The sequence below is a fragment of the Dipodomys ordii genome, unplaced genomic scaffold (assembly GCF_000151885.1).
Source record: "Dipodomys ordii isolate 6190 unplaced genomic scaffold, Dord_2.0 Scaffold147, whole genome shotgun sequence".
Lineage (NCBI taxonomy): Eukaryota > Metazoa > Chordata > Mammalia > Rodentia > Heteromyidae > Dipodomys > Dipodomys ordii.
Window position 1 is genome coordinate 205,784 of NW_012267363.1, and position 27,981 is coordinate 233,764.

At 51.5% G+C, this 27,981-nt stretch overlaps 2 protein-coding genes across 10 annotated transcripts in view; both read left to right on the top strand.

Annotated features, from left to right (window-relative positions):
• The window catches only part of Plekhm1 (pleckstrin homology domain containing, family M (with RUN domain) member 1), a 48,466-nt gene extending 27,299 nt beyond the window's left edge, over window positions 1–21,167 (top strand). For all 4 annotated transcript variants that reach the window (XM_013031998.1, XM_013031997.1, XM_013031995.1 and 1 more), the window contains 7 exons: window positions 3,641–3,911; window positions 7,067–7,987; window positions 10,537–10,682; window positions 14,080–14,273; window positions 17,857–17,920; window positions 18,286–18,443; window positions 19,142–21,167. In XM_013031998.1, the coding sequence (XP_012887452.1) occupies window positions 3,641–3,911; window positions 7,067–7,987; window positions 10,537–10,682; window positions 14,080–14,273; window positions 17,857–17,920; window positions 18,286–18,443; window positions 19,142–19,253 (1,866 nt within the window). In that variant the 3' untranslated portion in view covers window positions 19,254–21,167. The remainder of the gene's footprint in view (window positions 1–3,640; window positions 3,912–7,066; window positions 7,988–10,536; window positions 10,683–14,079; window positions 14,274–17,856; window positions 17,921–18,285; window positions 18,444–19,141) is intronic.
• A 1,878-nt stretch (window positions 21,168–23,045) lies between these two features.
• Window positions 23,046–27,981, top strand: part of Arhgap27 (Rho GTPase activating protein 27) — a 30,762-nt gene continuing 25,826 nt past the window's right edge. Inside the window, exons 1-4 of one of the 6 annotated variants that reach the window (XM_013032042.1) lie at window positions 23,046–23,190; window positions 24,013–24,145; window positions 25,154–25,230; window positions 25,391–26,077. In XM_013032042.1, coding sequence (XP_012887496.1) covers window positions 25,415–26,077 — 663 coding nt within the window. In that variant the 5' untranslated portion in view covers window positions 23,046–23,190; window positions 24,013–24,145; window positions 25,154–25,230; window positions 25,391–25,414. The remainder of the gene's footprint in view (window positions 23,191–24,012; window positions 24,146–25,153; window positions 25,231–25,390; window positions 26,078–27,981) is intronic. The other 5 variants (XM_013032038.1, XM_013032040.1, XM_013032039.1 and 2 more) reach the window with 5 other exon arrangements.

Consider the following 27,981-nt stretch of genomic DNA (forward strand, 5'->3'; position numbering starts at 1 on the left):
GCGCGTGCGCACACACACACACATGCACGCACTCTCTCTCTCTCTCACAATTTGGGCCAGGTGCTGGTGGCTCATACCTGAAATCCTATCTACTGTGCTCAGGAGGCTGAGATCTAAGGATTACAGTTCAAAGCCAGCCCAAGCAGGAAAGTCCATGAGACTCATCTCCATTTAACCAGCAGAAAACCAGAAGTGGAGCTATAGTTCAAAGTGGTAGAATGCTAGTGCTAGCCTTGAGCAAAAAGAGCTCATGAACAGGTAGGCCCTGAGTTCAAGCACCATGACCAACAGAAGAAAAAAAACAAGTTTTTTTGGTAGTTGGAATTTAGTCTCTTACAAGTGCCCTGCCCTTTTGCTGAACATACCAAGAAACATAACTGCAAGACTAGTGCCGTGACTTAAGTGGTAGAGTGCTTGCTGAGCGAACATTGGTCTACCCACCCTCTCCCCCTCCCCCCAAAAAAAGAAAAAGAAAAAGAACTTCCAAATAGCCTTGTAGATGCTAGGATGGGGTAAGCACAGAATATCAGGGGGCCTGTAAGGGTCCCTGTCTCAACTGGAAGTTGAGAGGGGGTGGGAGCTAGGATGGCTAAGGAAACGTCCAGAAGGAGGTGATGTGAACTCTCCCATCAAGGCCATGAGCAGGGGCTACAGATGGCAGGATCTCCAGTGTGCTAGGAGTTGCTCCATCCATTGTCCTCAGGGAATTGCCCTGGGTCTTAGTGATTTAGGAGGGCTTTGTTTAGAATCCAGGGTTGCACTTGGTCCCCAGTAGCTACACTGATCAACACATCATCCTATCCCTGGCAGAGGGAAACTGAACCCCCAGCCAGTTCTGAAGGCCCTTTGGAGAAGTAGGTTTCTAGGCAGCTCCCTCATGCATCTGAATCAGAACTTGCTACTCTTGGCCTCAGGAGTCTCGCAGCATCTGAATGAATTAAACTGTCCAAACCAAGCCTTCCCAAGCTAATCCTTCCTCCCTGTCTACAGAGCCAGGGAGGGCAATCTCGATTGAGGGGTTGGAAATAGTAATATCAGGGTAAGGTTAGTGGCACTTAGCAAAACAGCTGGGCTGGTTCCACCTCTGTGTGACTCATTTCCTCCATGCAGACAGCCACTTTGGGCAGCCTGCCAGCTTCCTTGCCTCTGTTCTTCTATGTTTAGGCACAGAAGGGCAGGAGGGCCTGAAATAATGAAAGAAGGGAACTGGAATCTATTCCCACAAGCTCACTGGCCCCAGATCTTTCCCACTTCCCCTCTTGCTATCTTCAGACTCAGTGACTGCAGCAAAAGGAGAAGCCAGGACCTGCCTGCTGGAGGCCTGCTCAGAAGTAGAGACCAGCTTGGTGCCATGGCCTAGCCTGTTATCTTAGTACCCAGGAGTGGTGGCAGGAGGATCTCAAGCTTGAGGTCAGCCTAGGTTACGTAGTAAGAACCTGACTCAAAAACAAAAGAGGCAGGGAGGCTGGGTGCAGTTGACTCACACCTATAACCCTAGCTACTCAGGAGGCTGAGATCTGAGGATTGCAGCTCAAAATCAGCCAGAGCAGGGAAGTCCATGAGATTCTTATCTCCTATTAAGTGCCAAAAAGCTTGAAGTATAACCATGGCTCAGTAGTAGAACACTAGCGTTGAACAAAAAAGTTCAGGGACAGCGCCTAGACCCTGAGTTCAAGCATCAGGACTAGAACACATACACAAAGGATCCAGTGAGGACTGAGCCTCCCTCATCTCAAACCCTGTATGCAAGGTATACATGCTGGGACAACAGTATATCCACTCACTGAAGAGTAAAGTTGCACCTCTTGCCCTTACACAAAAACTAACTCAGAATGGATTATAGACCTAACTGTAAGCACTAAAATCACAAAGCCCTTAGGAGCAATGTAGGAGTAGTTTGTTCTGACATTGGCTTTAGTTAGCTGCCAGTATTGCTTAGATATACCACCAGGAGCACAAAGGGGAAAAAAAAAAAGTAGACCTGGGCATAGAGGTTCATACCTGTAAGCCCAGCTATCAGGCGGCTAAAAGAAGAGAATTTTAAGGCCAGCATGAGATACATAGTAAGGCCTTATAAGTGAGGGGTGGTCAGCATGGATAAAACCATTAGCCATAGGGGCGCTGTAGCTCAAGTGGTAGAGCGCTCGCCTTGAGCTGAAGAGCTGAGGGACAGCGCCCAGGCCCAAAGTTCAAGCCCCATGGCCGACCAAAAAAAAAAAACCATTAGCCACATGAAAAGTGCTACTAAACATTGGGAAAATGCAAATAGAAACCACAGCGAGGTGCCTCTTCACACTCACCAGGATGGCTGTAGTCAAGAAGACATAATAAATGTTGGAGAGTTTACAGAGAAACTGGAACCTTTAGACATTGCTGGTGGGAATATAAAATAGTACAGCTATGTTGGGAAATGTATAGTCCTTCAAAAAGTTAAACTTAGAGTTATATATGTCCAGGTAAAAATGTGTGTGTCTACATATATCCAAGAAAAGCAAAACAGAGGTCCACATAAAAAATTTGTGCATGAATGTACATAGCAGCAGTATTCATAATAGCCCAATGTACATTAGCATCTGAGCAGATAAACAAGATGTGGTACCCAAGTACCATTATTTGATAGTAAAAAGTATTGAAAGCTAAATGTCTGTAAGTAGGATGAACCTTGAAAATATTACACTAAGGAGTCAGGTTCAAAAAACCATACACTACTATTTTATAGCCTAAGATCCCTTTTATATGAAATGAGCAGAAGTGTACAAATCTGTGGAGACAGAATATAGAAGAAAATTCCTAAGTGGAAAAGTAGGGGTGACTGCCATTGGGTAGAGGGTTTCTTTTGGGGAATTATAAAAATATCCTTATCGGGGCACTGGTGGGCCATGCCTGTAATCCTAGCTACTTAGGAGGCTGAGATCTGAGGATTGCGGTTCAGAGCCAGTACAGGCAAGCAAGTCCAATAAACCACCAGAAAACGGAAAGTGGCGCTATGGCTCAAGTGGTAGACCGCTTACCTTGAGCCAAAGAGCTCAGGGACAGCACCCAGGCTCAGAGTTCAAGCCCCATGACCAACTATATATATATAAATATATATATATATATATAAAATATATATTATACATAATATATATAAATTATATATAATATACACAATATATAGATAATATATATAATCTAAGTTGAGGGATAAATATATATATATATATATATAATTTATATTTTCATATATGTATAAATTATATATAAATATATATATTTATCCCTCAACTTAGATTTATGATGATAGTTACACTTTATAAAAATAACAAAACTTGGGCTGGGAAGGTGGCTCAGTGGTAGAGCGCTTGCCTTGCATGCATGAGGCCCTGGGTTCGATTCCTCAGCACCACACAAGCAGAAAAAAAAAGCCAGAAGTGGCACTGTGGCTCAAGTGGTAGAGCACTAGCCTTGAGCTGAAGAGCTGAGGAACAGTGCCCAGGCCCAGAGTTCAGGCCCCACGACCGGACCCCCCCCCAAAAAAAAAACTACTTAATTGTAGATTCATTTTTAGAAATGGGACATTTTTATGCTATGTAGAACATGACTGTGCAAACATATTTAAACTCTCTAAAACAGACAGCTGCTGCTTTCCTTTTCTTGATAGAAAAGCCCAAGCTGGATCTCCGAAGATGACTTTTATCGGCCCCCTCAGGAGCACATTCTACAGAATGCTTCCCGTGTCTGTGCAGCTTCTTGCCAAGAGACTCCAGAGCCAGGATCCACTCTCCACAGGTGTCCTACTGAAGGACCTCAAAAGAGCTGTTCCTTGGGGGCCTTGGACAGAACGTGTGTGCGTTCCCCAGGCAGGGAGAATGCCGGAGCAGCCTCAGTACATGAGCATAAAAACTTCCGGGTGGTACACCGGAGGCAGATGGGTAAGTGGCTCTTTAAGGTCCCATCTGCAGGGACTGGGTCTTTCAGAAAGCGGCTCTGAGTCTTGTATGCCATTTCCAGTAGGTGGTGTGTTCCCCAGGGGGACCTTGCCTAGAATGAAATAGTCAGGTCTTAGAATGAAATAGTCAGGTGTACTTGTGTTTAGAAATTCAGGAGTCTGGGGGAAATGCTTTAGAACATCATAGTAAAATAGTGTTCAAAATAGCCTACAGGACTGGGAAGGTGGCTCAGTGGCAGAGTGCTTGTCTTGCATGCATGAGGTCCTGAGTTCCATTCCTCAGCACCACATAAGCAGAAAAAGTCAGAAGTAGCACTGTGGCTCAAGTGGTAGAGCACCAGCCTTGAACTGAAGAGCTGAGGGCCCCACAACCGGCAATAAAACAAAACAAAACAAAAAAACAGCCTACAGATTATAAAATACTACTTTCTATAGTAAAGTGGAAGTATTCTCCCTGAAGCTATGCTATAAAGTTTTTGGGTTGCTGGGAACTAACTCTGCACCCTCTGGAAAAACCAGCCCTTATGGGCATAGGTGCTCCAGCAGCTTCTTCCCACAGTCCTTTTATCTTGGATGGGTCGTGAACCAGCTCTAGAGAGGTTTATCAGACCTACTGTTGTTTTCTGTCTTCCACTGACCCTTTAAGTAAGACCAGCTTGATCTCCACCCTGTGAAATTCCAGGAAGCATTAAATAACTGTACTTGAATTTTTCAAATGTTTCTGTGACCATCAAAATGGGTTTCCTTTTTAAACAAACAAGTGTGCCTACCCTCACATTGCTCTTTCTCTCATTTTCTGTTTGCACTCCTGGCAGAGATTTCAGCCAGGTTTGTGAGACAGAAATCCAAGTTTGTGTGGATCCAACCCTGGTCTCCATGTTGGCTTCTTTTGGATGTATCTGCCAACCCAGGGCCACCGTGCCTTCTAACCAGGCCAGGGTATCTAGGCTTCCAGGCCCCTTGAGGAGCAGGAAAAGCCTGTGTAGTAGTTTCAGATCTCCAGGGTTAGTCCAGACTGGGGAGAAAGAATTATGTGATCTTTGGGAGGGCAGTACTCACATGAGCACTCACTCACTCAGCAGCCCATTCATTATTCAGCACATATTTCTGTGAGTGTGCCAGGAATCATCTGTGATATGTCCGGCACTGGTCTAGGAGCTGGGAATGGAACAGGAAGCAAAGCAGTTGTCCCTACCTTCATGAGACTTACATTCTAGTGGGCCAGGGAGAGGTAAATAGTGTGGTCAAGTAGTGATAAAAGCTATGGAGAATGATTCAGGAATGCCTGGTAAACAGCATCATCTTGCTAGAGGGTGGCCAGAGCAACCATCTCTGCTAAAGTGACATTTGAGATGGGAAGGGAGGCTATGGTGGCTAGAGTGGTTGGAGCAGAGGTGGGTGGGTTTGAACTCTGATCCTTGCACTTGCTAGGCAAGCATTCTGCCACTTGAGCCATGCCTTCTTTCTTACCTTTTTTTTTGCCAGTCCTGGGGCTTGAACTCAGGGCTTGAGCACTGTCCCTAATGCTTCTTTTTGCTCAAGGCTAGCACTCTACCACTTGAGTCACAGCACTACTTCCAGCTGTTTTTCTGTTTATGTGGCGCTGAGGAATCAAACCCAAGGCTTTGTGCATGCTAGGCAAGCACTCTATCTCTAAGCCACATTCCCAGACCTGGCTTATCTTTTAAATTGGTCCTTCTGGTTCCTATGCTGAAAGACCAGTTAGGGACTATTGTCATAGCCAGGCCAGAGATAATTCTGTTGAGAGAGGAGTGGAGGGGGAGCAGAGAAAAGTAAGGGTTTCTGGGTATATGTAGCAAAGGCAAAGTCCATAAGATTTGTTGGTGTAATAAGTATAGGGCATGAAAGAAGGAATATCTGGGTAACCCTAAAGTTTTCAGCCACAGCAAATGGAAGGATGGAATTTTCCTCTCTTGCCCTCCCTCCCCCCCCCCCCATCAGTCGTGGGACTTGAACTCTGGGCCTGGACACTGTCCCTAGGCTCTTCAGCTCAAGGCTAGTATTCTATCACTTGAGCCACAGTGCCACTTTCAGTTTTCTGGTGGTTTACTGGAGATAAGAGTCTCATGAACTTTCCTGCCTGGGCTAGCTTTGAACTGTGATCCTCAGATCTCAGCCTCCTGAGTAGCTAGGATTACAGGTGTAAGCCACCGAAGCCAGGCTTGAAGTTTTCCATTTTATGAGATGAGGAACACTAGGGAAAAGAAGCAAGTGAGCAGCAGGAAAATCAGGAACTTGTTCTGGAGTATGTGAACTTGGAGACACGTTAGCCATACATGGAGCAGGTGGATATGTGAATCTGAAGCTCATAGGCGAGGTCTAGGCTGTAGAAAGAAAGTGTGGGGAGGGGTTGTCTCCACAAACCTTTGAGAGCAGGGAAGCTCAGCCAGGAATAGATAGGGAGCCAGGATTGCACCCTGGGGTGCTCCAGCCTTGAGAGGTCAGAGAAACGAGGCGATGGGAGTAGAGCGCTCTGGGCAGGCCCCACAGAGGGCCTTGGTGGCCTTCCTAGGAGCAATTTCATTAGAAGAAGGAACAAAAGCTTCATTGGGACAGGTTCAAGGAGGAAAGAGAGCAAGGAAATTGTCACTACTTCCTCAAGCCATTTTTCTGTAAAGGGGAAACCAAAAAACAGAGAAGGTAACCAGAGATGTGAGAGAAGAGAGAATTTTACGAGAGAGAAAAACAGTGTTTGTATGCTGATGAGAATAATCCAGAAGGGAGAAAGAGAACTGAAAGAGAAATGTCCTTGTCCTTGAGTAGGTGGGGAGGAGGGGAGGGGTTAGCCTCAGGCGGGAGCGCAGTGGTCCCTGGTGACATGAGGGACGTCAGTGTGGACACAGATGCTGGAAGGGGCAGGGGCAGTGAGGAGCCTGGAGGAGGAATCAGCTGAGTGTTTTTATCTTCCTGTGAGAGGAAAGAGTGAGGCCAACAGCAGAAGGGAGGACACGGTAGGGCCCACCTAGCTTTTAGAGTGCATTTGACAGTGCCCCGTGGCCACCTCCATTCTGGAGGCAGTTACTGCGTCCACTGTCACAACAGGCTATTGAGCACAGAGGTGGCCTTGGGTGGTAAAGGGACAGATCTACAGTCTGAAGTGTTTCTTTCCACCTTCAGGGCTGTCCAACCCATTCCGGGGCCTCATGAAGCTGGGCACCGTGGCCCGGCGGGGAGCCATGGGCATCTGGAAGGAATTCTTCTGTGAACTGTCCCCACTGGAGCTCCGCCTCTACCTGAGTGATGAGGAGCACACCTGTGTGGAGAGCTGCTCCCTGCTGCGATGCCAGGCTGTGGGGCCAGCCCACAGCGATGGGCGCTTTGAGCTGGTCTTCTCTGGCAAGAAGCTGGCATTGCGTGCCTCCTCCCAGGATGAAGCGGAGGACTGGCTGGACCGTGTGCGCGAGGCCCTGCAGAAGGTCCAGCCTCAGCAGGAGGATGAGTGGGTAAACATCCAATACCCAGAGGAGCCTGAGGATGCCCCTGAAGGTCCTCCTGGCAGCCACCCCTCTCATTCAGCTCTGCTGGCCGAGCCTGTGGTCCCCCAGGGCACACAGTTGAACTGGACATCTGCCCAGGTTCCAGAGCCAGACGCTATCAAAGAGTCCCTTCTGTACCTGTATGCAGATAGAACCTGGATACCCTACATTTTTTCTCTGTCTTTGGAGTCTCTGAAATGCTTCCGAGTGAGAAACAATGAGAAGATGCTCAGTGACAGCCATGGAGTGGAGACCATCCGAGACATCTTGCCAGACACAAGCCTTGGGGGCCCGGCCTTCTTCAAAATCATCACGGCCAAGGCCATTTTGAAACTGCAGGCTGGGACTGCTGAGGAGGCCGCCCTGTGGAGGGACCTGGTCCGCAAGGTCCTGGCATCCTACTTAGAGACAGCTGAGGAAGCTGTGACGCTAGGTGGGAGTCTGGATGAAAACTGCCAGGAGGTGCTGAAGTTCGCCACCAGGGAGAATGGCTTCCTGCTGCAGTACCTTGTAGCCATCCCCACCGAGAAGGGCCTGGACTCCCAGGGCTGCTTCTGCGCAGGTACTGACCAACTCCACCACATGCAGCCTGCCAGCCACACTTGACTCCCTGCAGGGTTCCTGGCTTAGTCTCCCCATCAGGGCCTCCATCCCTGCCCTGGATGGTGCTTCAAGGGGGCTGGTCCCACAGCCTCCACTCCAGCCCCAAGGGGCACACTTATACAAGTCCTGCACTGGTACTGTTCAATGGGACTATCCATATCAGGAAAGTATACTAGGTCTGTGCTACCCAGTCAATAACTCTGGGGGGGCTTAAAATGGTGCTAGTGTGACTAACCAACTAAATTTCCCAATTAAATAGAGAGGGATGCCTGTGGTGGCTGGGCATCTGTAATCTCAGCTATTCAGGAAGCAGAGATGAGACCGATCATGGCTTGAGGCCAGTCTGTGTAAACAGCAAGAGCCCATCTCAATAAGAGAGGCATGGTCGTGTGTACTTGTGATCTAAGGTGTGTGGGAGGCTGCAGGTAGGAGAGTTGTGGTCTGTGGCTAAAATATAACTTTAAAACAAGGATCTGTGGTGTGACTGAACACTTTTCAAAGAAACATCAGCTCCTGATATCAAACCTCAGTAGAGCCAAATAAAATATATAGGTATATGTGGCTTATGACCACTGTGTTGGGCAACATAACACCATATATTGCTCTGCAACTTGATTTTTTTCTCCTTAATAATGAATTATGGATATTATCCCGTGTGTGTGTGTGTGTGTGTGTGTGTGTGTGTGTGTGTGTGTGTGCGCGCGCATGTGCGCCAGTACTGGGATTTGAACTCAGGGCCTGGCACTGTTCCTTACCTTTTTCATTTAAGGCTGGCACTCTACCATTTGAGCCACAGCTCCACTGCTGGCTTTTTGATTGTTTATTGGAGATAAGAGGTGTATGGATTTTCCTACCCCAGATGGCTTTGGACTGTGATCCTCAGATCTCAGCCTTCTTGAGTAGCTAAGATTACAGGCATGCGCCAACAGCACTTGACTGAAATCTAACACTTGCATGTGAGGCACTTAAACTTAGATTATTTTATTTAATCCTCACAATAACCCTGTAGAGGTAAGGCTAGTCTTTTCTTTGTTTATGATAAAGTAAGGAATCCGAGGCCCAGAGTGGTCAGACAGCATATGGAAGGTACAGAATTATATCTTGAAGGTCACATCCCAAGCCTAAGCTTGTGGGCAGGACCCCAGAGGGTTCCTACCCTCTTTGTCTAAAGCTGAATGCTGTCCCACTACCATCTCTTTCTTTCTATTCGCTGAGGTCAGGGAGATTCTGCAGAAGGCCTTAGGGAACCAGTAATCTATCCTGGTGGGTGGAGCTTGTGAGCCAGAGGGGAAAGCCAGCTTCAAGCACCTAGACTGAAGGATGTGGGCTGCGGTGGACCCCCTGGAGGATGGGAGAAGTGCTGAGCAGAGCTTCCTGCAGAAAACATCTGCAAGTGGCTGCCACCCAGCACCCACACTCACACTTTGCTCTCAGTTCTTGTAGCTGTCACCACCAGCCTGCCAGCCTGCACTGTGAAACTGAAGGGCTTCCTTCCTCCCTGCAGTCCAGTGACCCACACAGACATCCGAGCTGTAGCTCATAGCCTGTAGGACACTTTCAGAACCTTGCTCACTTACACTGTGATAATCCCACAAAACAGCTATCAGTAGCTCAGTTTTACAGACAGTGAAATGGAATCTTGAGAAGATTCATGAAGGTCAGGATGAGGTCACTAGTAAGCAAAAGAGCCAGCTGTTTGTCCCAAGGCTAAGAGCACCTCTACCCATACGCTGTGGAAAGGAGGGCACAGGTTTAGGATTTGAACTGGGCTTTTTGTCCTCAGCACGCTTGACTCCCACTGTCCCCTGCAGTGGGGGGACTGCCACCCAAGGGGCTGAAGCCCACTGTCTTGAGATATTAGACTGTCCTGGGCTCCACCTGCTGAGGTTAAGCCAGTGGCACAATGCAGTGTTCATGCCTCCCCTCTCCTGGTGGATTCCTCAGCCATTCCTGTGGCAAGCCCCTCTCTCCAGTTCCTTCACTGCAGGCCTACACTTGCCTTTGAAGTTTTGTTTCTAGGCCCAGGTAGAGAGGATGTTGGCTCTGGAAAGCAAACAGTTACACTATTACACAAAGGCCACTAAGTAAATGGAGAAGAATACAGGCTTTGGGACCTAATTTCCTCCCATCTTTTTTTGTTTGTTTTTGGCTTTTTTTGTTGTTGTGAACAGTCTCATTAGCCCAGGTTGACCTTGAACTATTTGTTGATTCTTCTGCCTCAGCCTTCCAAATGCTGGTATTATCATCATGTACCACCATGCCTGGCTTCAGCCAGGCTTCTTAACCTTCTTAACCCTTACTTTTTCAGCTGTCAAATGGCAACAGTAATTGTTATAGTACATTGTTGTAATGAAGAATGTTGATGGTAAGTGGTGGAAATAAGAGTGATTATTGTCTTTTGTGTAGTCCTTTGAGAAAAACCTAGCAAGTCCCTTTCTACCATAGTAGCTTCTGTGTTACTTGGAGCTGCCTGTGGCCACTACCACTCATCCACTCCCATCCCCCTAGGCTGCTCCCAGCAGATCGGCTTCTCCTTTGTACGACCCAAGCTCTGTGCCTTCTCTGGCCTCTATTACTGTGACATCTGCCACCAAGACGATGCCTCAGTGATTCCAGCCAGGATCATACACAACTGGGACCTCACCAAGCGCCCGGTAAGTCTCAAGGCCAGCCTTTCATGGCCACCCAGGGCTGCTGAGTAATGAGGAGCATCCTCCTTTCATTGCTGTTGCTGTTTGTCTGTCTGGAGGAGTTTGGCTCTAGAAAGGCCAGGGCCACTGGTTCAGACCCTGTGATGGAGGGTGAAGGGGAGCCACAACCAGGGAAAAAGCAGGCCCTGGGCAAAGCTCTGTAAACCACTGCTTTGGCTCCCAGTCAGGCATATGAGGTAGCTAGCACAGCAACAAACAACTATTTAAAGTCAGGTAGTTAAGTAGGTTGGTGGTAGGTAGGTAAGGTTAGCAGAGAATAGATCTAATATATCAAGGGTGGATAGATGGATGGGTAGGTAGATGAATAGGGGGAAGGATGCATACATAGATAGATGTGCAGATGGGCTAGCTAGCTTAAGAGCAGTCAGCCTTGCTTTTACTAACCCTGTGGAGCCCAGATGACTGTATTTGTTGGCCCTGAATGGTCTTATGTTATTCTTTTCTTGTTTTATTGGGAGGGGGGGGTTGTGTGTGTGTGTGCCAGTCCTGGGGCTTTAACTTTGTCCGAGAGCTTTTTTGCTCCAGGTTAGCATTCTGTCACTTGAGCTACAGCTCCACTTCTGGCTTTGTTTGTTTGTTTGTATTTTGGTGATTAATTGGAGATGAGGGTCTCATAGACTTTCCTACTAGGGCAGGCTCAGAACTGCACTTCTCAGATCTTAGCCGCTTAGTAGCTAGACTTACAGCATCAGGCCTTTGTGTTTTGTTTTTTGGATTTTCTGTAAATAGCTCTTTTTCTGGGGCTCTGACATTATAAAAATAACACATAGTTGTTGTTTAACACGTGGTTCTTGTTTAGCATGTAAATGTCCAAAGACAAATCAATTAAAATTATGTGTCTTCACCCAAAGATATTAGCATTTCTGTGTATAGCCTTTCTTGTGCATTTACTTAATTGTGCATCTACTTACAAAACTAGGATTGTGCCAGGCTCATCTTTCTTTATCACATGCTATATTTATTTAATAGTGTATCTCCAGGTACTTTTTCAGGTCAACCAAATATTTCTGAACAAAGTAATTTCTTTATTTGCGGGGGGGGGGAGGGGGAGGTCTGGTCGTGGGGCCTGAACTCTGGGCCTGGGCTCTGTCCCTCAGCTCTTCAGCTCAAGGCTAGCGCTCTACCACTTGAGCCACAGCGCCACTTCTGGCTTTTTTCTTTTTTCTTATGTGGTGCTGAGGAATCGAACCCAGAGCCTCAGGCATGCAAGGCAAGCACTCTACCACTGAGCCACCTTCCCAGCCCTGAACAAAGTATTTTCTAAGATCTTTCAATTTTACTCTCCTGTAGCTGAGCTTAGCAACTTTCTTAGCTAGTTGCCATGAGCAGATTAGCTTTGGCTTCTGGGGAGATCCATAAATGTCTCTCTCGGGATTATTTGAGGGTCAGTGGCCTTCACTAAGGCCTGTCACACCTCCTGTCCTGTCCGGTCTGTGTCAGGTGGCATGCAACTTGCTTTTCTCCCCAAAGCACAGATGTCTATTAAGGCAGGCACAGAAGCACAAGGAAGAATCCATGTGCCTCTCTTGTTCCCAGAACCTACGGGCTGTACAGTCTTGGCTATGTAGGCCCTCAGAGCAGAAGTGACTCTTGAGAAGGGGAAACCCCAAAGTTGGCTCCACTTTGGCCATTCTTTTGTTTACCTTTTCCCTGCCCCTACCCTTAGTGTTAAACAATTAAGTTCAGAGAATAAATTAAATGCAGAATCAAAGAATGCAGAGAACCCTTTGACAGTAAAACACGTTCACTCTTAGCTCCTGGCACTGCTGTGGAACCATCTCCTCATTCATTGGTAAAATCCTTGTGCCTCCTCCTTTCTCTAGAAAGTTACATGCTTTTCTAGGCACATCTGAGATCAAGAAATATCTAGCACTCTCAAAGATCACTGCCTCAAGAAAGACAAGAAAATTCAAGGAAGTTACTGGCCCATGGTTTGGGGGACACACTGTTATCTGTGGCTGCTCTGGCTGACCCCCTGGTACTGAGACCTCGCTGGCACTTGGCAGGAGGTCAGCCTAAGACTGGGATTTCTACTTGTCTGAGTCCCTTGTATACACAGGATAGAAATGGCCCCTGGGAAAACTGAAGCTCCTGCCCATATGAAAGCTGGGTAGTTTTGAGTGCTCATTCCTGGGCATTGTTTCATCTGAGCCTTACCCAAGGCCTAAGGCAGAGTCATAGGAAGAGCAATGCTAGACCTGGAGGCAGCAGTTAGAACCAAATCACCAGGGGATTGCCATTGGCCTACCCCATACTGTGGTGGGTACCTTAAGAATAGGACATAAGAAAATCAGTTGTCTGTTTCTGGGAAAGATGGGAGCTGCTGCTGGAGTTGGGGGACAGAATGTCAAAATTTTTCCCTGTCCCCTAAGTAGAAGCAGGTCACCTGAGGCTCCCCTTGGGGACAGCAAGACCAAGCATGGCTCATATACTGCAGATGGCAGCATCTCTGTGCTGAATGCCAAAAACTGATGTTGAATCTCTCGTCTAGTTTGAACTCAGCATGCCAGGTGGTAGCACTTTGATTTTCCTCCAGTCAACCTCTGCGCCCCAGCACACATGGAGACATCACAGTAGAGTTCTTACTAGTTACATGGTAACCTGCTGTTCAAACATGGCCTCAGCTCACACCTATATTCTGCTGTTGACAGGCTGGATAAACCACTGTAGCTTCTCTGAGCCTCAGTTTCCTCATCTGTGATGTGGGGGTAATGTAGTCTTTGGTCCCCACACCCATCCTGCCTTTGGGTTGTTCTCAAAATGAGAGAATGTAGTCAAGATCACTAGGCCAGTATCTGACAAGTCAGTGTTGATATTAGTATTAGGGTCAGCACAAGCTTCCACACCCTGTCAGTCATTTGGGAGAGGCTGCAATTGATCACTGGGCTTCACAAGGACATGGGAGCCTGGACAGATGCTGCTGGCAAGAGCTCAGGACGCTCAGGAATCTTGTGAAGCCGTGTCTGTACTGTAGCTTCCTGTGGCTGGAGCCTCATGGCAAGCGGAGTCACCTGGTTCCTGGATCAGGATCCACAGGGGAGTGCCTGTTTTCTTTAGACAGGAAAAGGGGGCTGTGCAGACAGGAAAGCACGAGAAGAAAGGGTCTGTAAGGCCCAGAGGGTGGACCTTAACCAGAGCTGCCTCCTCCATCTCAACATGGAGGGGGCAGGGGAGTATTTCTGAGCTGTGTGACCCTGGCCAAGAGGCCTCATCTCTCTGAGCTTTAGTTTCCTAGTTCTAAAAATGAGAGTGCCACCTCCATGGGAACGGACTGCCAGGCTGGTGAGGGAATGGGCAATGTACTGGACTGAACAGTCTGTCTTTTGGGTGACTCCTGCAGGTCTGCCGGCAAGCCCTGAAGTTCCTGGCTCAGATACAGACCCAACCCCTCATCAACCTGCAGCTGGTGAACGCCTCACTGTATGAGCATGTAGAGCGCATGCACCTGATTGGCAGAAGCCGGGAGCAGTTGAAGCTTCTGGGGGATTACCTGGGCCTGTGCAGGAGCAGTGCCCTGAAGGAGCTGAGCAAGAGGTGAACACCTACACATGTGCACACTGCTGCACCCAGACCAACGTCTCCACTCAGGAGAAATACCAGGGCTGGGCGGAGAACTTCCCACTGGGCTTGTGAAACCTCCACATTCTTTGGCAGTGGTTCAGGAGTTTTATTCATATATTCGTTTATTTAACATTTATTGAGACTGTCCTAGTGAAGCACTGGGCAAGGTGGTATGTACAATCCTGAACAAGCCCAGGTCCTTGGTGGACAAACCAGCAGGACCCCCAACAAGGGCGGGGAGAGAGGAAGGATACCCTATGAAGTGCAGCTTAGGGGAGACATAGGGAAGACTTCCTAGAGGAAGTGACTCCTAAGGTGACACCTGACCAGTGAGTAAGCGGTAGCAAGAGGAAGAGGAGGGGAAGCATTCCACACAGGGTGACCTGCCTGAGACACAGGAAGGTACACTGAAGGCACAGGAGAACTTTGGCTCCAGTGGGAAAAGAAGCAGAGAGGAAGCAGAGAGGGGCCATGCCCAGCCCAACCCGTCCTCGTCCCTGGGCAGCTTGGCAGATTCTTTCCCCAGCCCCATCCAGCAACTTCTAGAAGTTCCTCTACTCAGGGCCTGGGGCCTTTGTGCTTAGGGATATTCGATGTCACTGGCTTTCAGGATAGACTTAGAGCCTCTCCAAGAGGTGGTATGGCTCAAGTGGTAGAGTGCCTGCCTAGCAAGCTCAAGACACTGAGTTCAAACCCCAGTACTACCAAAAAGAACAAAAAGCCTTTCCCAGTCACAATTACATCTTAGCCTTGAACTCTCAGCCCAGGCCTTGGCCTTTAACAGGCTGTGCTTCCCAGGGTTCTCCAGAGGATAGGCCTTGGTGTTGGAGCCAGGTCCACTGATGGGCATGGACTTCATGTCTGCTTATGCTGGATCCTTGGAGACTAGGGGACTTGCAAGCCCCTCTAGTGTCCCTTCCTCAACTCCTAGGGGCAGGAGTATAGTATCTGATAGTATCTACTGGGGCCCAGGTATATTGTAGCTCCCCCCTGAGGCCTTCCTACTCTATACCTCAGGCCAGTGTGCCTAGTGTGTAGCATCTGGGATATCAAGGAGGCACCAGAAGTTGCTCTTTGCTAAGCAAAGGGGAGAGCTATCTCACCAAACCCAGCAGGCCCCCTTCCATGGGGCCTAGAAGAACAGAAAGTCCTTTGAGTGCTCTGCTGCTCCAATCTCAGCTAATTCCTGGGCCTCCCCTTCTCAGTGAGGCTGACTTAATCCTTTCCTTTGAAATGAGATCCCACAGCCCAGGGACCCAGAATGTGCTTTCTTGTCCCTGCCTGAGGGTATAGTCTGGGGAAATCATGGTCTTCCTGAGAACTCAGACCTGTGTAGACCAGCAAACTACGGGATGGGTTCTGAGCACAGGAGTCCCCCCACCCCCACGCCACTTCCCCCCTTCCCCCACCACCTGCTGAAATATCTCCACCCTGGTAGGTGTCAGGAACCTATGGTAGGCCATAGGCATCACTGAGGCAGCTGGCTGTGGGTGTTGGGGGTGAGGGCTCAGAGGTCCTATGTACCCCACTGAAGGCCTTTGGCTTCATCTACCACATGGAGACCTATTGAAGGGCTTAGGAAAGACCACTTTAACAGCAGGGGTCAGAGCAAGGGCCCTGGGAAAGTGCTGGTGTGGTAATTTCCCCCAGAGTGGGGAAGGTCTAAGTGAGCCAGAGGGAAGGCTGAGAGGGAGACAAGGGTTGAGGTGGCATGGCAGATCTTTCTTGGCTGTGGGACATGAAAGTCAGGAGGTGTTGATCTCTGTTGGTGGCAGCAGACCAGAGGGTCCTCAGAGAGAAGGAGAATCCTTGACAGGCCCGGGATATGTCTCCAAAAAACGACCTCCTGGGCCTTCCAGAAGGATCCAATTCAGATATGCCCCACAAGGATATCACCACCTTACTTTGGTGATCTTCCTGATCACCTACCCAAGGCCCACAGACCATTCAGCTTTGCCAGGGCCCTTTCTCACCCATTACTATGTAGGTTACAGGAGTGAAGAAGCATCCCTTCTCCTGTCTTCCTCTGTCTCTCAGGAAGCCCTGACTTCTCTCTCACCTCTATCCCAGCAGGCAGCCTTGTGCAGGGCACTGCATGGCTCTTATCATTATATGGGTGGCACAGGCCAAGATGTTCCCATTGCCCAGGCATCTCTCTGTCTTTCTGGAGCTAGGATGAGTGGCCCCCTTCCCAGTCAGTGTTCTCCCATTGACCCTGTGACTGAGCATTGCAGAAAAATTAGTGGCACAGCCCTCACTGAGAGTGACAAGTCCAGGGTGCTATGACTTCTGGGAAGGCCCTGGGCATGACTGGCTCCCAGGACTGGACAGAGGACAGATGATTGGGGTAGTTCTTCATCAGATCAGCCCTATCCTTCCTGCCAGCTTAGGGCTTCCCAGTTTTCCAGGCATTAATACTGGCTTTCTGTTCTCAGAAAGCTGGAAGTTTACTGGGGAAGCCAGCATGGTAAACTGAGTGGTGAGTTGGCAGCCCTGTCACCCCACATTCAGCATAGCCTGCCTGGGTGTTTGTGGGATTTGCCGCCTCTACCTCACTGGACTGTCCTTGGACCACAACTGTAGCCCTTGGCTAGGGCATAGCCAAACCCCATTCCAGGTGCCTACCAGGCACTAATACCATCCTGCCCCAGATGCTGGGGCATCCAGGCACAGATTCCCAAGCTCCCCAACTTAGAGTGTTCCTACCCCAGTACCACCCAGACACAGACACTCAGCAGGGTCCTGTGCCGGGGATTTTTCTTCAGGCCTTCTCTGTCCATCACTCAGAATGTGTCCCCAGGGCCCTGCCAGTGGTATGATGGGAACCAGGGCACCGCTGACAGCCCAGCTCTCATCTCTGCACCTCCTCCACCACCTCTGAAATGGGAGCTGCTTACCTAGAACACTTCAAGTCCTCTCACAGAGCACAGAAACCAGATACTTGAAAGTTTGTCCTTCATCCAAACCAAGGGCTGCCAGAGGACAGTGGCTATTTCTGTCCCCAGCACTGTCTCTGGTAATGGAAAGGTGGCAGTGATTCAATTGTAGGTCTGGAAGCCAGATTCCTGTGTTCAAACTCCAGCTTCGACTTTGAATCGCCTGTGACTTTGAGCAAATTACTTAACCTCTCTGTTTCCTCATTTTCTCAAAATAGGGGATACGGTAAGACCAGCCTCTCAGGATACTGTGAGGATCAGGTGAATACGTGTCAGGCCTTCGGCCCAGTTCCTGGTACCAGGTGTCCCCATTCATCCTCATTATTAATCATGTAGTTACTATGTGCTGGGCACCATGCCAAATGCCTTAAATAGATTATTGAATCCTTAAAACAACACCCATTTCTCAGGAGAGGACATCTTAGGTTCAGAGAGGTTAGATAACTTGCTCAAGGTCCTGGCAGCTAGGAGCACAGGCACTGGCTGGCACTCTGTCTTGTCTGCTTGGAAACCCAGGGTTTTCTGGCTGCTCAGCCATGCTAAGGGCAGGAAGGCAAGCAATGCGGGCAGGCCCGGTCCTCAGGAGCCTTTCTAAAGAAGCTCTTGTGTTTGCTTTGCAGGCTCAACCACAGGAATTATCTCTTGGAGTCTCCTCACAAGTTTAGTGTTACTGACCTCCAGCAGGTGAGCATACCATGCTCTCCACTTGCCCTCCCCAGGCTTCTCTAGAGGGGTCTCATTCGTCGAGGAGTCACAGGGAGAAATGGGTGAAAGAGTTCTTGTAATTTACTGAGGCCAGACCATAGTCATCAGCTATCCACACCATACAATGGGCCTCCCTGCTGCCCCAGCCTGCAGAGCAGTGATGGGCGCAGGCCTCTAGCAGACCCTAGGTTTCCAGTACAAGAATGGCAATCCTCACACCCCAGTGACCTCAGGGCACAGCTTGACATGTCTCCTTACCCAGATGGAGCTGAGGGGTCCTCAGGTAGGGCCCTAGAGCACCCACAGCCTAGCCACCTAAGGCCCACCTGCACTTGCCTCCTCAGATTGCAGAGGGGGTGTACGAAGGGTTCCTCAAGGCCCTGATCGAGTTCGCCTCCCAGCACGTCTACCACTGCAACCTGTGCACCCAGCGGGGTTTCATCTGCCAGATCTGCCATCATCATGACATCATCTTCCCATTTGAGTTCGACACTACCGTCAGGTATGGGGAACTCACCTGATGCCAGGCCTCACTGCTGTGCAGAGACACACTGAACATCTACTCTGTGTCAGTACGATGGTCCCCAAAGCCATCTGTTCTCTGGGCTTGTAGGACTCCTCCTCCTTCTCTTCCCTGTTGCTATAGATAAGAGGCCACTGATAACCCTGAGCACAGGCCCTGACCTCAGTCTGTGAATGGGATGAGGAAGGAGCAATAGCACAAGGCCAGGTAGACTGAGCACTTGGTCTTTCCTGTCACCAGTTATTGCTCATTAGCAGAAGCCTCCAAACGGAAAAGTGCACCCAGCCTCCTCTTGTCGCAATGGGAATGGTTGGAGCAGCCATTCCCCTTCTGTAGGCATAGACATTCATTCACCCTCGGTTGGTGTTCTGGCTAGCCTTCAACAGGCCTGAGTCTGTTGTGGAAACTGCATTGTAAAGATGGGTGGGAAATAAAGTAGCACTTATTTAAAAAAAAAAAAAAGTAAGTGGGATCAGGTGCTAGTGGTTCACACCTGTCATCCTAGCTGCTCAGGAGGCTGAGATCTGAGGATCATGGTGGAGGGGGACACGGGGTATCAGCTTACATTGTCTGAAGCAGCTTTTTGCATAGGCTGGAGGGTAAGGCATAAGGACACCAGCTCTGGCCAGCCCAGCCACAGGGCACATCCGGCCCAATGCTCACTGCTCTCTCCCCAGGTGTGCTGAGTGCAAGACTGTCTTCCACCAGAGCTGCCAGGCCGTGATGAGGAAGGGCTGCCCCCGCTGTGCCCGCCGGCGCAAGTATCAGGAACAGAACATTCTCACCTAACTCCAGTGTTGTGTCCTGATCTACTCAAGGCCACAGGAGCTTCAGCTCAGTCATCCCAGATGGCTTTGTCACCAGCCAGGCTCCACTTGTCTTCCCTGTGAGAAAGACCCTTGAGTGTGCCCCGAGCACGGACCTCCCAAAGAAAGGCCAGAAAGGCCGAGTACTCTATGGCTTCCCATGACCCTCTGCTCCTTAGGTAGGGACACCACCAAGACCCCTGCCTGGGCCAAAGCAAGTCTTCCATCAGGCCTGGCTCACCTGGCTGGAATGACACCTCCATTAGGGCTATTCACACCCTGGAGACTTGGGGGACATTGTCACTTCTACATTCCTGATTCAAAGGCCTAGTTTTTTTAAGGTGGGTTTTTTCCCCCTTCATGCTTCAACACAAAATATTTTTTTATTCTTGGCCATGCACAAGAAAGCCCAGGCCTTCCCACCCTGATCAGATGGACAGTGTCACACCAGGCCTGGCCTGGAGACAAGCAAGGGGGGCCAGGCAACCAGGCCATTGTGGGACAGGGCTTGTCTGTGGGCTGGTGCCTTTCCTTTACCCCTGCCAACAGCACCAGTGCCATGTGCCAAATTGCCCATCTGGTGGGACAGGGTCAGTCCTGATGGCTACCACCTCCCTGTTCCCACACTCCTCACCTGAAAAGCCCTCCCTCCTCAGCATCATAGGCCCCTGGCTCTTTTCTGGCCTTGGGTCACAGTTGTGAGAGAAGCAAGGAAATGGTCCCAACAAGCACTGTGAGCACTTTGAGCCTTCCCGCCTTAGGGAGGGCTTTCACCTTGCCTGCCCTAGTCCCACACCCTCCCTACTGCTCCACAGACAGCAAGGCCCACCTCAGGCAGGTTCTCAGGGTCATCTCTGCCTGGCTGGGCGCAGGCCAGGGGATGGCCTCTGATGCCATGGCTGCCAGGTCCCCCCTCTGTTGCTGAGATGTGCATGGATTTGTGAGAAGACGCCCTGTGGAAGCCATGAGTTCACAGTTCCTGGACTTGCCAGCAGAATGCTGTCATAGAAGGATTGCCTTTCAAGGGGGCCTCGTAATGGGAGCCTGGAATTATCTCAAGGTGATGTTCAGACCCCTGAGGTCTGTGAGGGTAGAGGAGCATGTTCTCTGCTGCCTTCCTCTCCTCTCCTGGACTTAGCAGCCCCTCTGGCCATCCCACTGCACTCAGGCTTGGAGTGGAGCCTCTGGTGGAAATGGAGGCCTCAGGTGAGGAGCTCTGCCTGTCACTGTCAAGAGATGAGCCTTCCCCCACCTCCCTGAGGTGAACAGCCTGCTGAGTCATCTGCCCTCCGCACAGAGCTGGAAGAATTGTGCAATAGAACAGAGCAGGGTGGTAGGCAGGTAGCAGACACTGCCACACCAGCGTGTTCCTCTGTCTCCATCATGGAATGTGGTACACACTAGTGTCCAGAATGCAAAAGCTTCCTGAACCTGAACCCCGAAGTGGATCTGCATCCCCAACCTGCATCCCACAGCCAGCTTTAATGCTTCCCCCAAAATACGGTCTGATCACAGTTTTGTTGCCCCAGGTCCCTGAGCGGGCAAGAATCTGGCCTGGGATGGGCCTTGGGCCATAAGCTTCCCTAGGAGACAGCAGGAGGCCCTAATACCTGTGGCCTCCTCCCACCCCTGGGATTCTGAGCATTAGAGCGGGCCCTCTTCCCTTTACCAACAAGCTGCTAATGCTGTCAGATGAGTTGACTTAACCCTTCCTCTCCAGAGGAAAGCTCACATGAACCTCAGTAGTGCCCACACTATTTTTAAAATATTACTTTATGCAATAAACTTTCTAATGAATGGGGCTCAGACCCTGAGAAGTGCTTTGCAATGTATTGAAGGAACTGCTGCTGTGATTTTTGAGTGACCTTTTTCAGTAAAGATCTGATCTTTCTAATGTCTTCTGGCTTCTGAATCCTAACCTTGCTGCTGTGGGGGAGATAAGCAGCTATCAGAAACCATCTGGTAGCCCCCTTCCCCCCCACACACACACCTGTTAGTCACTGGGAACTAGGAGGAAGTCTCCAGCTGGAGGTAAACACTTGCAGGTGGAAAGCTTTGTATACCAGGAGTGGTCAAAGAGAAGAGGGTGAGTCAGCATCCTCTGGGGTGGGATTTGGGGATTTTAGGGAGGTTTATTTTCATACCTTTATCAACTGAATTAGCTTCACCCGTGGCTTCTCTTCCTGTGTCTTGAAAGCCCCCAACACAAGTCCCTGGTAGATATACAGAAGTATAGGAGAGGGAGGCTCAAAGAAGAATGGGTTATTGAGCAAACCTGGAATCAGGGCTTGTGGACTTAGGACCCAAAGTGACTTTTACTTGGCTGCTGACTTCAAGGAGAAGCTGAAGCCGAGGGGCCTATAGGAGGAAGCCCCCTACTGCCCACGGAAGAACAAAAGAAGGAAATAGACTAATTCCTGGGGAGTCAGGTTGCAGGAAAGTGGGACAGAAAAAAACACACCCGTTTCTTGCCTGTACGTGGGCATCCCCTGTCCATCCAATACCCCTCCCCCCAGCTTCTCCCAAGAAGGAGTGGTAGCCAAGAGGAAAGGAGGCAGAGACAGGCCCTGGAGGAGGCAGGCCCAGTGGAAGGGAGGCTGGGCCATTTAAGCTGGTACTGTAGGTTCAACATCCTTGGCAAAGAGCCTGTGACGACACTTCCCCTTCTGCCTAGAGGAGGATGGACCATTTGGAGACTCAACCCCAAAGAGCTCCTCCCATAATGACAGTAACAATGGCAATAACTACTTAACAATAGCAATAACCACTTAACAGCCTTGTGGTTAGTGCATCTCATTTAATCTTCCCAGCAAGCCCATGAAGCAAGCAGGTAATACAGGAGATACAGATAAGAGGCACTCCCAGCAACATTGGGCATCAGACCTGCCGGACCCCAGGCGAGGACCATAAACACTACCAGCCACTGCCTGCCTGTTTGCTAGATGACTAGAGGCAGTGGAAAAGGATGCATGATGTGAGCAGAAGATGATGCCACAGGCCTTCCCTGGTGGGCTTTAAGAGCCCACCATGAGTCAGACTTGAGATATCCAGCACAATGTAGTCTCACTGGGCACAATGGTCAGTTACTAGGGAGCTGGTTCAAGAAAGAGTATGATTAGTCACATTCTAGCTAAACGAAGCCTCAGCCCTCAGCCCTCCTCGGGTGATGTCTGGGTGAGGACACACTAGCCTGAAGCATCCAACTCCCAGCACAACCACTTCCAGGCAACCTCACAATTGTTTCTCTCTGGCCTAGAGCAGTAGTCCACTGGGGTTGGGCTTCTCCACTGGATGAACGCAAATGGAAAGCAGAGGGTGAAGGCTGCTTTCCCTGGAGGCAGATGATTCCCAAAGGCCTCCAAAGTGGAAGGTCCTAGAACTTCTTTCAAGATCTGGCCCCAGGAAGTTGCTTACTTTTGCCATCCAGCTAAAAGGATGGCTGTCCTCCCCTCCAAAGACGGAGGGAGCTTACAGCGGGAGGGTAATATGGCCAGAAGTTAGTGGGAGGCTGCCATCCCCCACAACCAGCCTACCATCCGGGCCCAGCAGCCTACTCCTCCCTGGAGACAGCCAGGTGTGGCCCCGGATCCCGGGATGTGCAGGGGGGAAGGGTGGCGTCTCTAGTCCTGGGGCGCTGGCCCGGCCCAGAGGGGACAGGAAGCCAGGACACCGGGGATTGTCTCTCGCAACCGCAGCCCAGCCCCAGCCTGGGAGGAAGTTCTGTGGAGCGCTCTCCGCCGGTGCCTCTCTGGTTATATTGTTGAACAGGAAACAAGGCAGCGCGGGAGTCTGGCGGTGGAGGAGGGAAGCACCGGACGCCAAGCACCCACGCGCGCCAGGCCGGGGCAAGTGGAAGCAAGGCCCGCGGGAAGACGCTCTAAGGTGCCCGGGCCGGAGGGAGGGCGGCGAGGGTGCCTCAGGTAGCCGTCCTCACCCGAGAGCTCCGCGCGCCGCCTCCCCTTTAAACCAAGCTGGAGCAGGAGCTGCGGGGGCCAGGAGGAGGGCCCGGGGGGGGGGAGGAGAGAGGGCGGGCAGATCGCCTTGGGCGAGGGGCTGCCTTCTGACCTGGGGCGGGGAGGGGGCACCAGGCCGAGATCCCAGCGCCGACGCGGGGGCCCGGGCACAAGGTACCTCCTGCCGAGCGAAGGACGAGTTCTGGCGCTGCTAGGACCCTCCCCGCTCCCGGTCCTTCCCCCGTCCCTCCCCCAGGACCTGGGAAGGAGCTGCGGTGCGGGCTCCCTTTCCACCCTACCCGAGGCGCTGAGCTCTGGTGGGCGTCCCTGCCATGGGAATCTCCTAGTTTTCCCAGGCCTGCAAAGGGCCTGCGGCGGGCGGAGGGAGGTGCGTAGGGAACAGACAGCACCGGCATTCCGGCTGCACCGAGATCATAGTTGGTGATTCAAGGTGCAAACAGCCTCGCTCGCTGGGACGGCCCGACCCGCCTCAACTGTGCGTTTCCAGGGCGGCGCGCCCGCGGCGTTCGGGGACCACCGGGGGTGGCGGCGGGAAGCAGACAGAGGCAAGACCCTACCATTCTCGTTTGTGCCTCCCTCACACCCTGCCGGCGCCCCTCACGCGCACCTCCCCACAGAGCCTCCCCTCGCACCGGGCTCCGCCCCCAGTGTCTGCCCTAGGCCCGGCACGGGCGTTAGGGCCCCTCCTCGCCCTCCTACACACAACTGCATTGGGGACTGGGGACAGCCCTACTCTATGGCCTTCTCTGCCTCGTCTTCCCTTGCCAGCCCCAGCTTGGCGTGGTGTCTCCAGCCTCGCCCCCAGAAGCCCCACCCTGGGAGATGGTAGGAGCTGAATCTGCAGCCCACCGCCGGCTCCGCCCATCCAGCCCATGGGCTCCCTGAGGCCCGCCCAGCTAACGTGAGTGCGCCTAGGGGTGGGGGTAGGGGGTGAGGGGAGTGTCCTGTGCGTAGAGTTTGTAGGCTCAGCCCCCGGCTTGCTCGCTGGGCCCCGCCTTCAGGGACCAGAGTTTGCCGTGTGACTCAGTTTATACCCTTTTCCCCATTGAGGGATTCTTGTGGAGGTAAAGAAGGAGCGCTATGGGCCTCCTATTAATTGCTCCTGGAGTCCCTCAGCCCTAGCAAGAAGCCGGACTCCCAGTTTGGGGTCCCAAGCCACCTTTGAGGGCCAGGAGACCCGCGTGGTCCATGTAAGTGTTTGGAGGGGCCAAGCACTTCCGGAGACGCCCAGGCAGATTTAACACGTGGGCTCTGCCCCCACCTCACCCCACTTCACCCCACCCCACCCCACGCGCCGACACAGCAGGAGCCAGACTGAGCTGGCATAGGGGGCAGGGCTTACAGTGATCACTTGAGAGAACTTTGGAGAACGCTGGGGACACCTCATGGGTGGTCACTCCAGGAACTGGGGCGAGACCCAGGACAGGGGCGCAGGCCAGGAAGCCAAACCTCTGTCGGAGGTGGACTGGGAGCGGGAGAGGCAGGAGATGGTGCTGGTCGGTCGGTCGGTGAGGCGAGAAAGCGCTGGGGAAGGAAAGAAACCGCGAGAACCGGTTCCCCAGCCTTAGCCGGAGAAGCCAGCGTGTACCAAACGCCTTTGAAACGTGCAGGCTCTGACCCCTCCGAGGGGACCAGCCTGGGGGCTGCCCCAGTCCTGACCCCGCGGGCAGGCAGCGGAGTTTGACGGATTCCCCGCAGGGTCCAGGCCTCCCAGGAGGGCGGAGGCCGAGGACAGGAGGGGAGGGAGGGGGGAAACATGACTGTAACTCCCACTTCACCGACGAGGAAACAGGTTCGGCCAAGTTTTAGGCAAATGTAGTGTCCACCTTATCGCCAGTAATCTACCTGTCTTTGAGCCAAGGTTTCCCTGGCAGTAAAACTGGGCCAGTAGTGCCACCCCACTCCCTAGGGGCCGAAGCGAGGCATACCATCAAAGCCACAGAATGAAGCGCCGCAGTTATTCCAGTACTGAGGATAAGGTTCGAGGTGATGTTTGTTTTTCCTTCACCAAGTTCGCATTTCCGATGGGAACACAGAAGCCCGAATGCAAGATCGGGACTCGAACAGCCAAATCTTAGAGCCCTAGGGCGGGCACTCACTAAAATTCAGACGTTCTGACCTCAGTGACCTCTGTCCTTGATTTCAGCAGGGAAGCCAGGGGGGCCGCGCGATGGCGGCGGACGTGGAGGGGGACGTGTACGTGCTGGTGGAGCACCCCTTCGAGTACACGAGCAAGGATGGACGCCGCGTCGCCATTCAGCCCAACGAGCGCTACCGGCTGCTGCGGCGCAGCACGGAGCACTGGTGGCACGTGAGGGGCGAGCCCGGCGGCCGCCCCTTCTACCTGCCCGCGCAGTACGTGCGGGAGCTGCCCGCGCTCGGCGACCCGGCCCCCACCCAGCAGCCTGTGCCCCAGCCGCGCCCGGCGGTCCCGGAGCCCCTGGCCTATGACTACCGCTTCGTGAGTGCGCACGGGCTCCCCGGCCCCGATGGCACCATTGCGGACTCCCGTGGCCGAGCCAGCTCCCTGTGTGGCCCCGCGCGACACCGCACCGCAGACCCGCGCCGCAGCCCAGCCCCAGGCCAGCCCTCCTGCCTGTATGTCCGGCCGCTTGCTCCAGTGCGGCCCGCGCAGTCCCTGGATGATCTTGCGCGCCCGGGCGCCGCGCCGTCCGCAGGCCTCCTCGGGAGTACTGGTCATGCCAAGGCCTGCAGCGTGGCGGGATCCTGGGTGTGCCCGAGACCCCTGGCACGCAGTGACTCGGAGAATGTCTATGAGGCCATCCAGGATATGTCCGGCCCCGCCCCGCCGCAGGATGAGCGCCCAAAGCAGGTAAGGCTGCCGCAGCAAGCTTGATGGTGATGGGCAAGGGGGTGGTGGTTGCACGGGGTTTGTCGGTTTTTTTTTTTCCACCATGCCTCCTGCCAGGTCCCCTGGCTTCTGAGAAGCTCGATTTCCTCCATGGTGCAAGCTTTCAGACTCATGAATTCTGATGACCAATTCCCAAGTGACAAAGCTCCCCAGAAACAAAGTTTTGTTTTTTGTTTTTTGACAATACTAGGTTTGAACCGATCAGAGGCTGTTGATGTTGTTGTTATTATTATTATTATTATCGCACTTATTGCAACTACTCATGTCAAATCAGCTAGCCCAAACCCTGTTTGGGGTAATCTTCGACAGATGCATGGCCCCTGTAGTACCTTCCTAAAATCCTGCCTTGTGAGTCTGCCACTGCTCTGGGGCAGGGGTTGTGTCAGATGAGATGGTGAATGTGTAACTCAGTAGTCTGCTTCACTTTGGGGTTGCTTCGAATATTTCATTCGTGTGTGTGTGTGTGTGTGTGTCACTCTTGATAAGATTGCTTTAGAAAGAACTCAGGTTATCTTGAGGGTGATTTTCTTCCCTCTCCCCCACTCGAAATCTGGTTGTGTTAACTTGAAATATGGAAACAAGAGTAAATAGAGTAGTGTGTGTGTGTGTGTGTGTGTGTGTGTGTGTGTGTGTGTGTGTGTGTAGCTCTCCTTTACCTTTTTCACTCAAGGCTGGCACTCTACTATTTGAGCCATGACTGCACTTTTTGCTAATTGATTGGAGACAAAGTTTCATACATTCCTTCCCTGGGCTGGCTTCAAACTTCAACCCTCAGATCTCAGTCTCCTGAGCAGCTAGGATTACAGGCCTGAGCCACCATAGAGTATGTTTTTAGACACTCTTACCTTCTGTGAATGATCTTACTGGGACTCTGACATCTTCAACTTTAGAACTTTTTAGGGAAGGCAGCCGGAGGTAGGTAAAGATGCAATGAACCTGGTCTGACATCTGCCACTGTTCTGAGTTCTCCATCTTGTGGCCATGGTGGAGTACAGCACCTGGTGGGCTTGGACACCAGACCCAAGCCCTGCAACCTGCCAGGGCAAGAGACAGAATGCCAGGACTAGCCAGTGGCTTATGCCTGTAATCCTAGCTACTCAGGAGGCTGAGATCTGAGGATCACAGTTCAAAGCCAGCCAGGGCAGGAAAGTCCATGAGACTCTTGTCTCCAATAAGCCATTCAGAAAACCAGAAGAGGCACTGTGGCTCAAGTGGTAGAGTGCTAGCTTTGAGCTGAATTGCCGAGGGACAGCGCCCAGGCCCAGAGTTCAGGCCCCATGACGAAAAAAAAAAAAAAAGAATGCCAGGACCGTTTCTCAGTGTCCTCCACCACTCACAGTAGAGCAAGCTCCCAGTGGCACACTCCATTTCTCTCCACAGCATAGATCCTAGTAATGGTGCCCTGTTTGTGCCCCCCTCCATGCACACACACCTGAAGTGGAGAATGGCCTTCACGCTGAACCCCTGCATCTAATTCAGAGATAAAGAGAGCAAAGGATGAATTCATGGCCAGGGCTACCACTCTAAGCCTCTGGACCAGAAGGAGACTTTTCCTTTACCCTAAGATCCTAGCATCTCCTGAGAAAAGAAATCACACCCCTCCCCCCAGCCACCAGCGTCTCTGTTCAGTGTCACCTTTGCCCCACTCCTTCCTTCTACTCGCAGCATGTTCTCAGGTGCAGAGGTTTGTGGTGAGGTTGTACTCACATGAGAAACCAGGGTGTCTGCTACAGACCTGAGCGGTGGGCAGAGACTCCACTGCCTGATCCCACTTGTGACCCTCAAGGACTCACTTAGCATCTCTGGTCCCATTTCCTCCTATGTGATAAGTGTAATAGCACAAGTACCAAACTCCCTGTGATCAC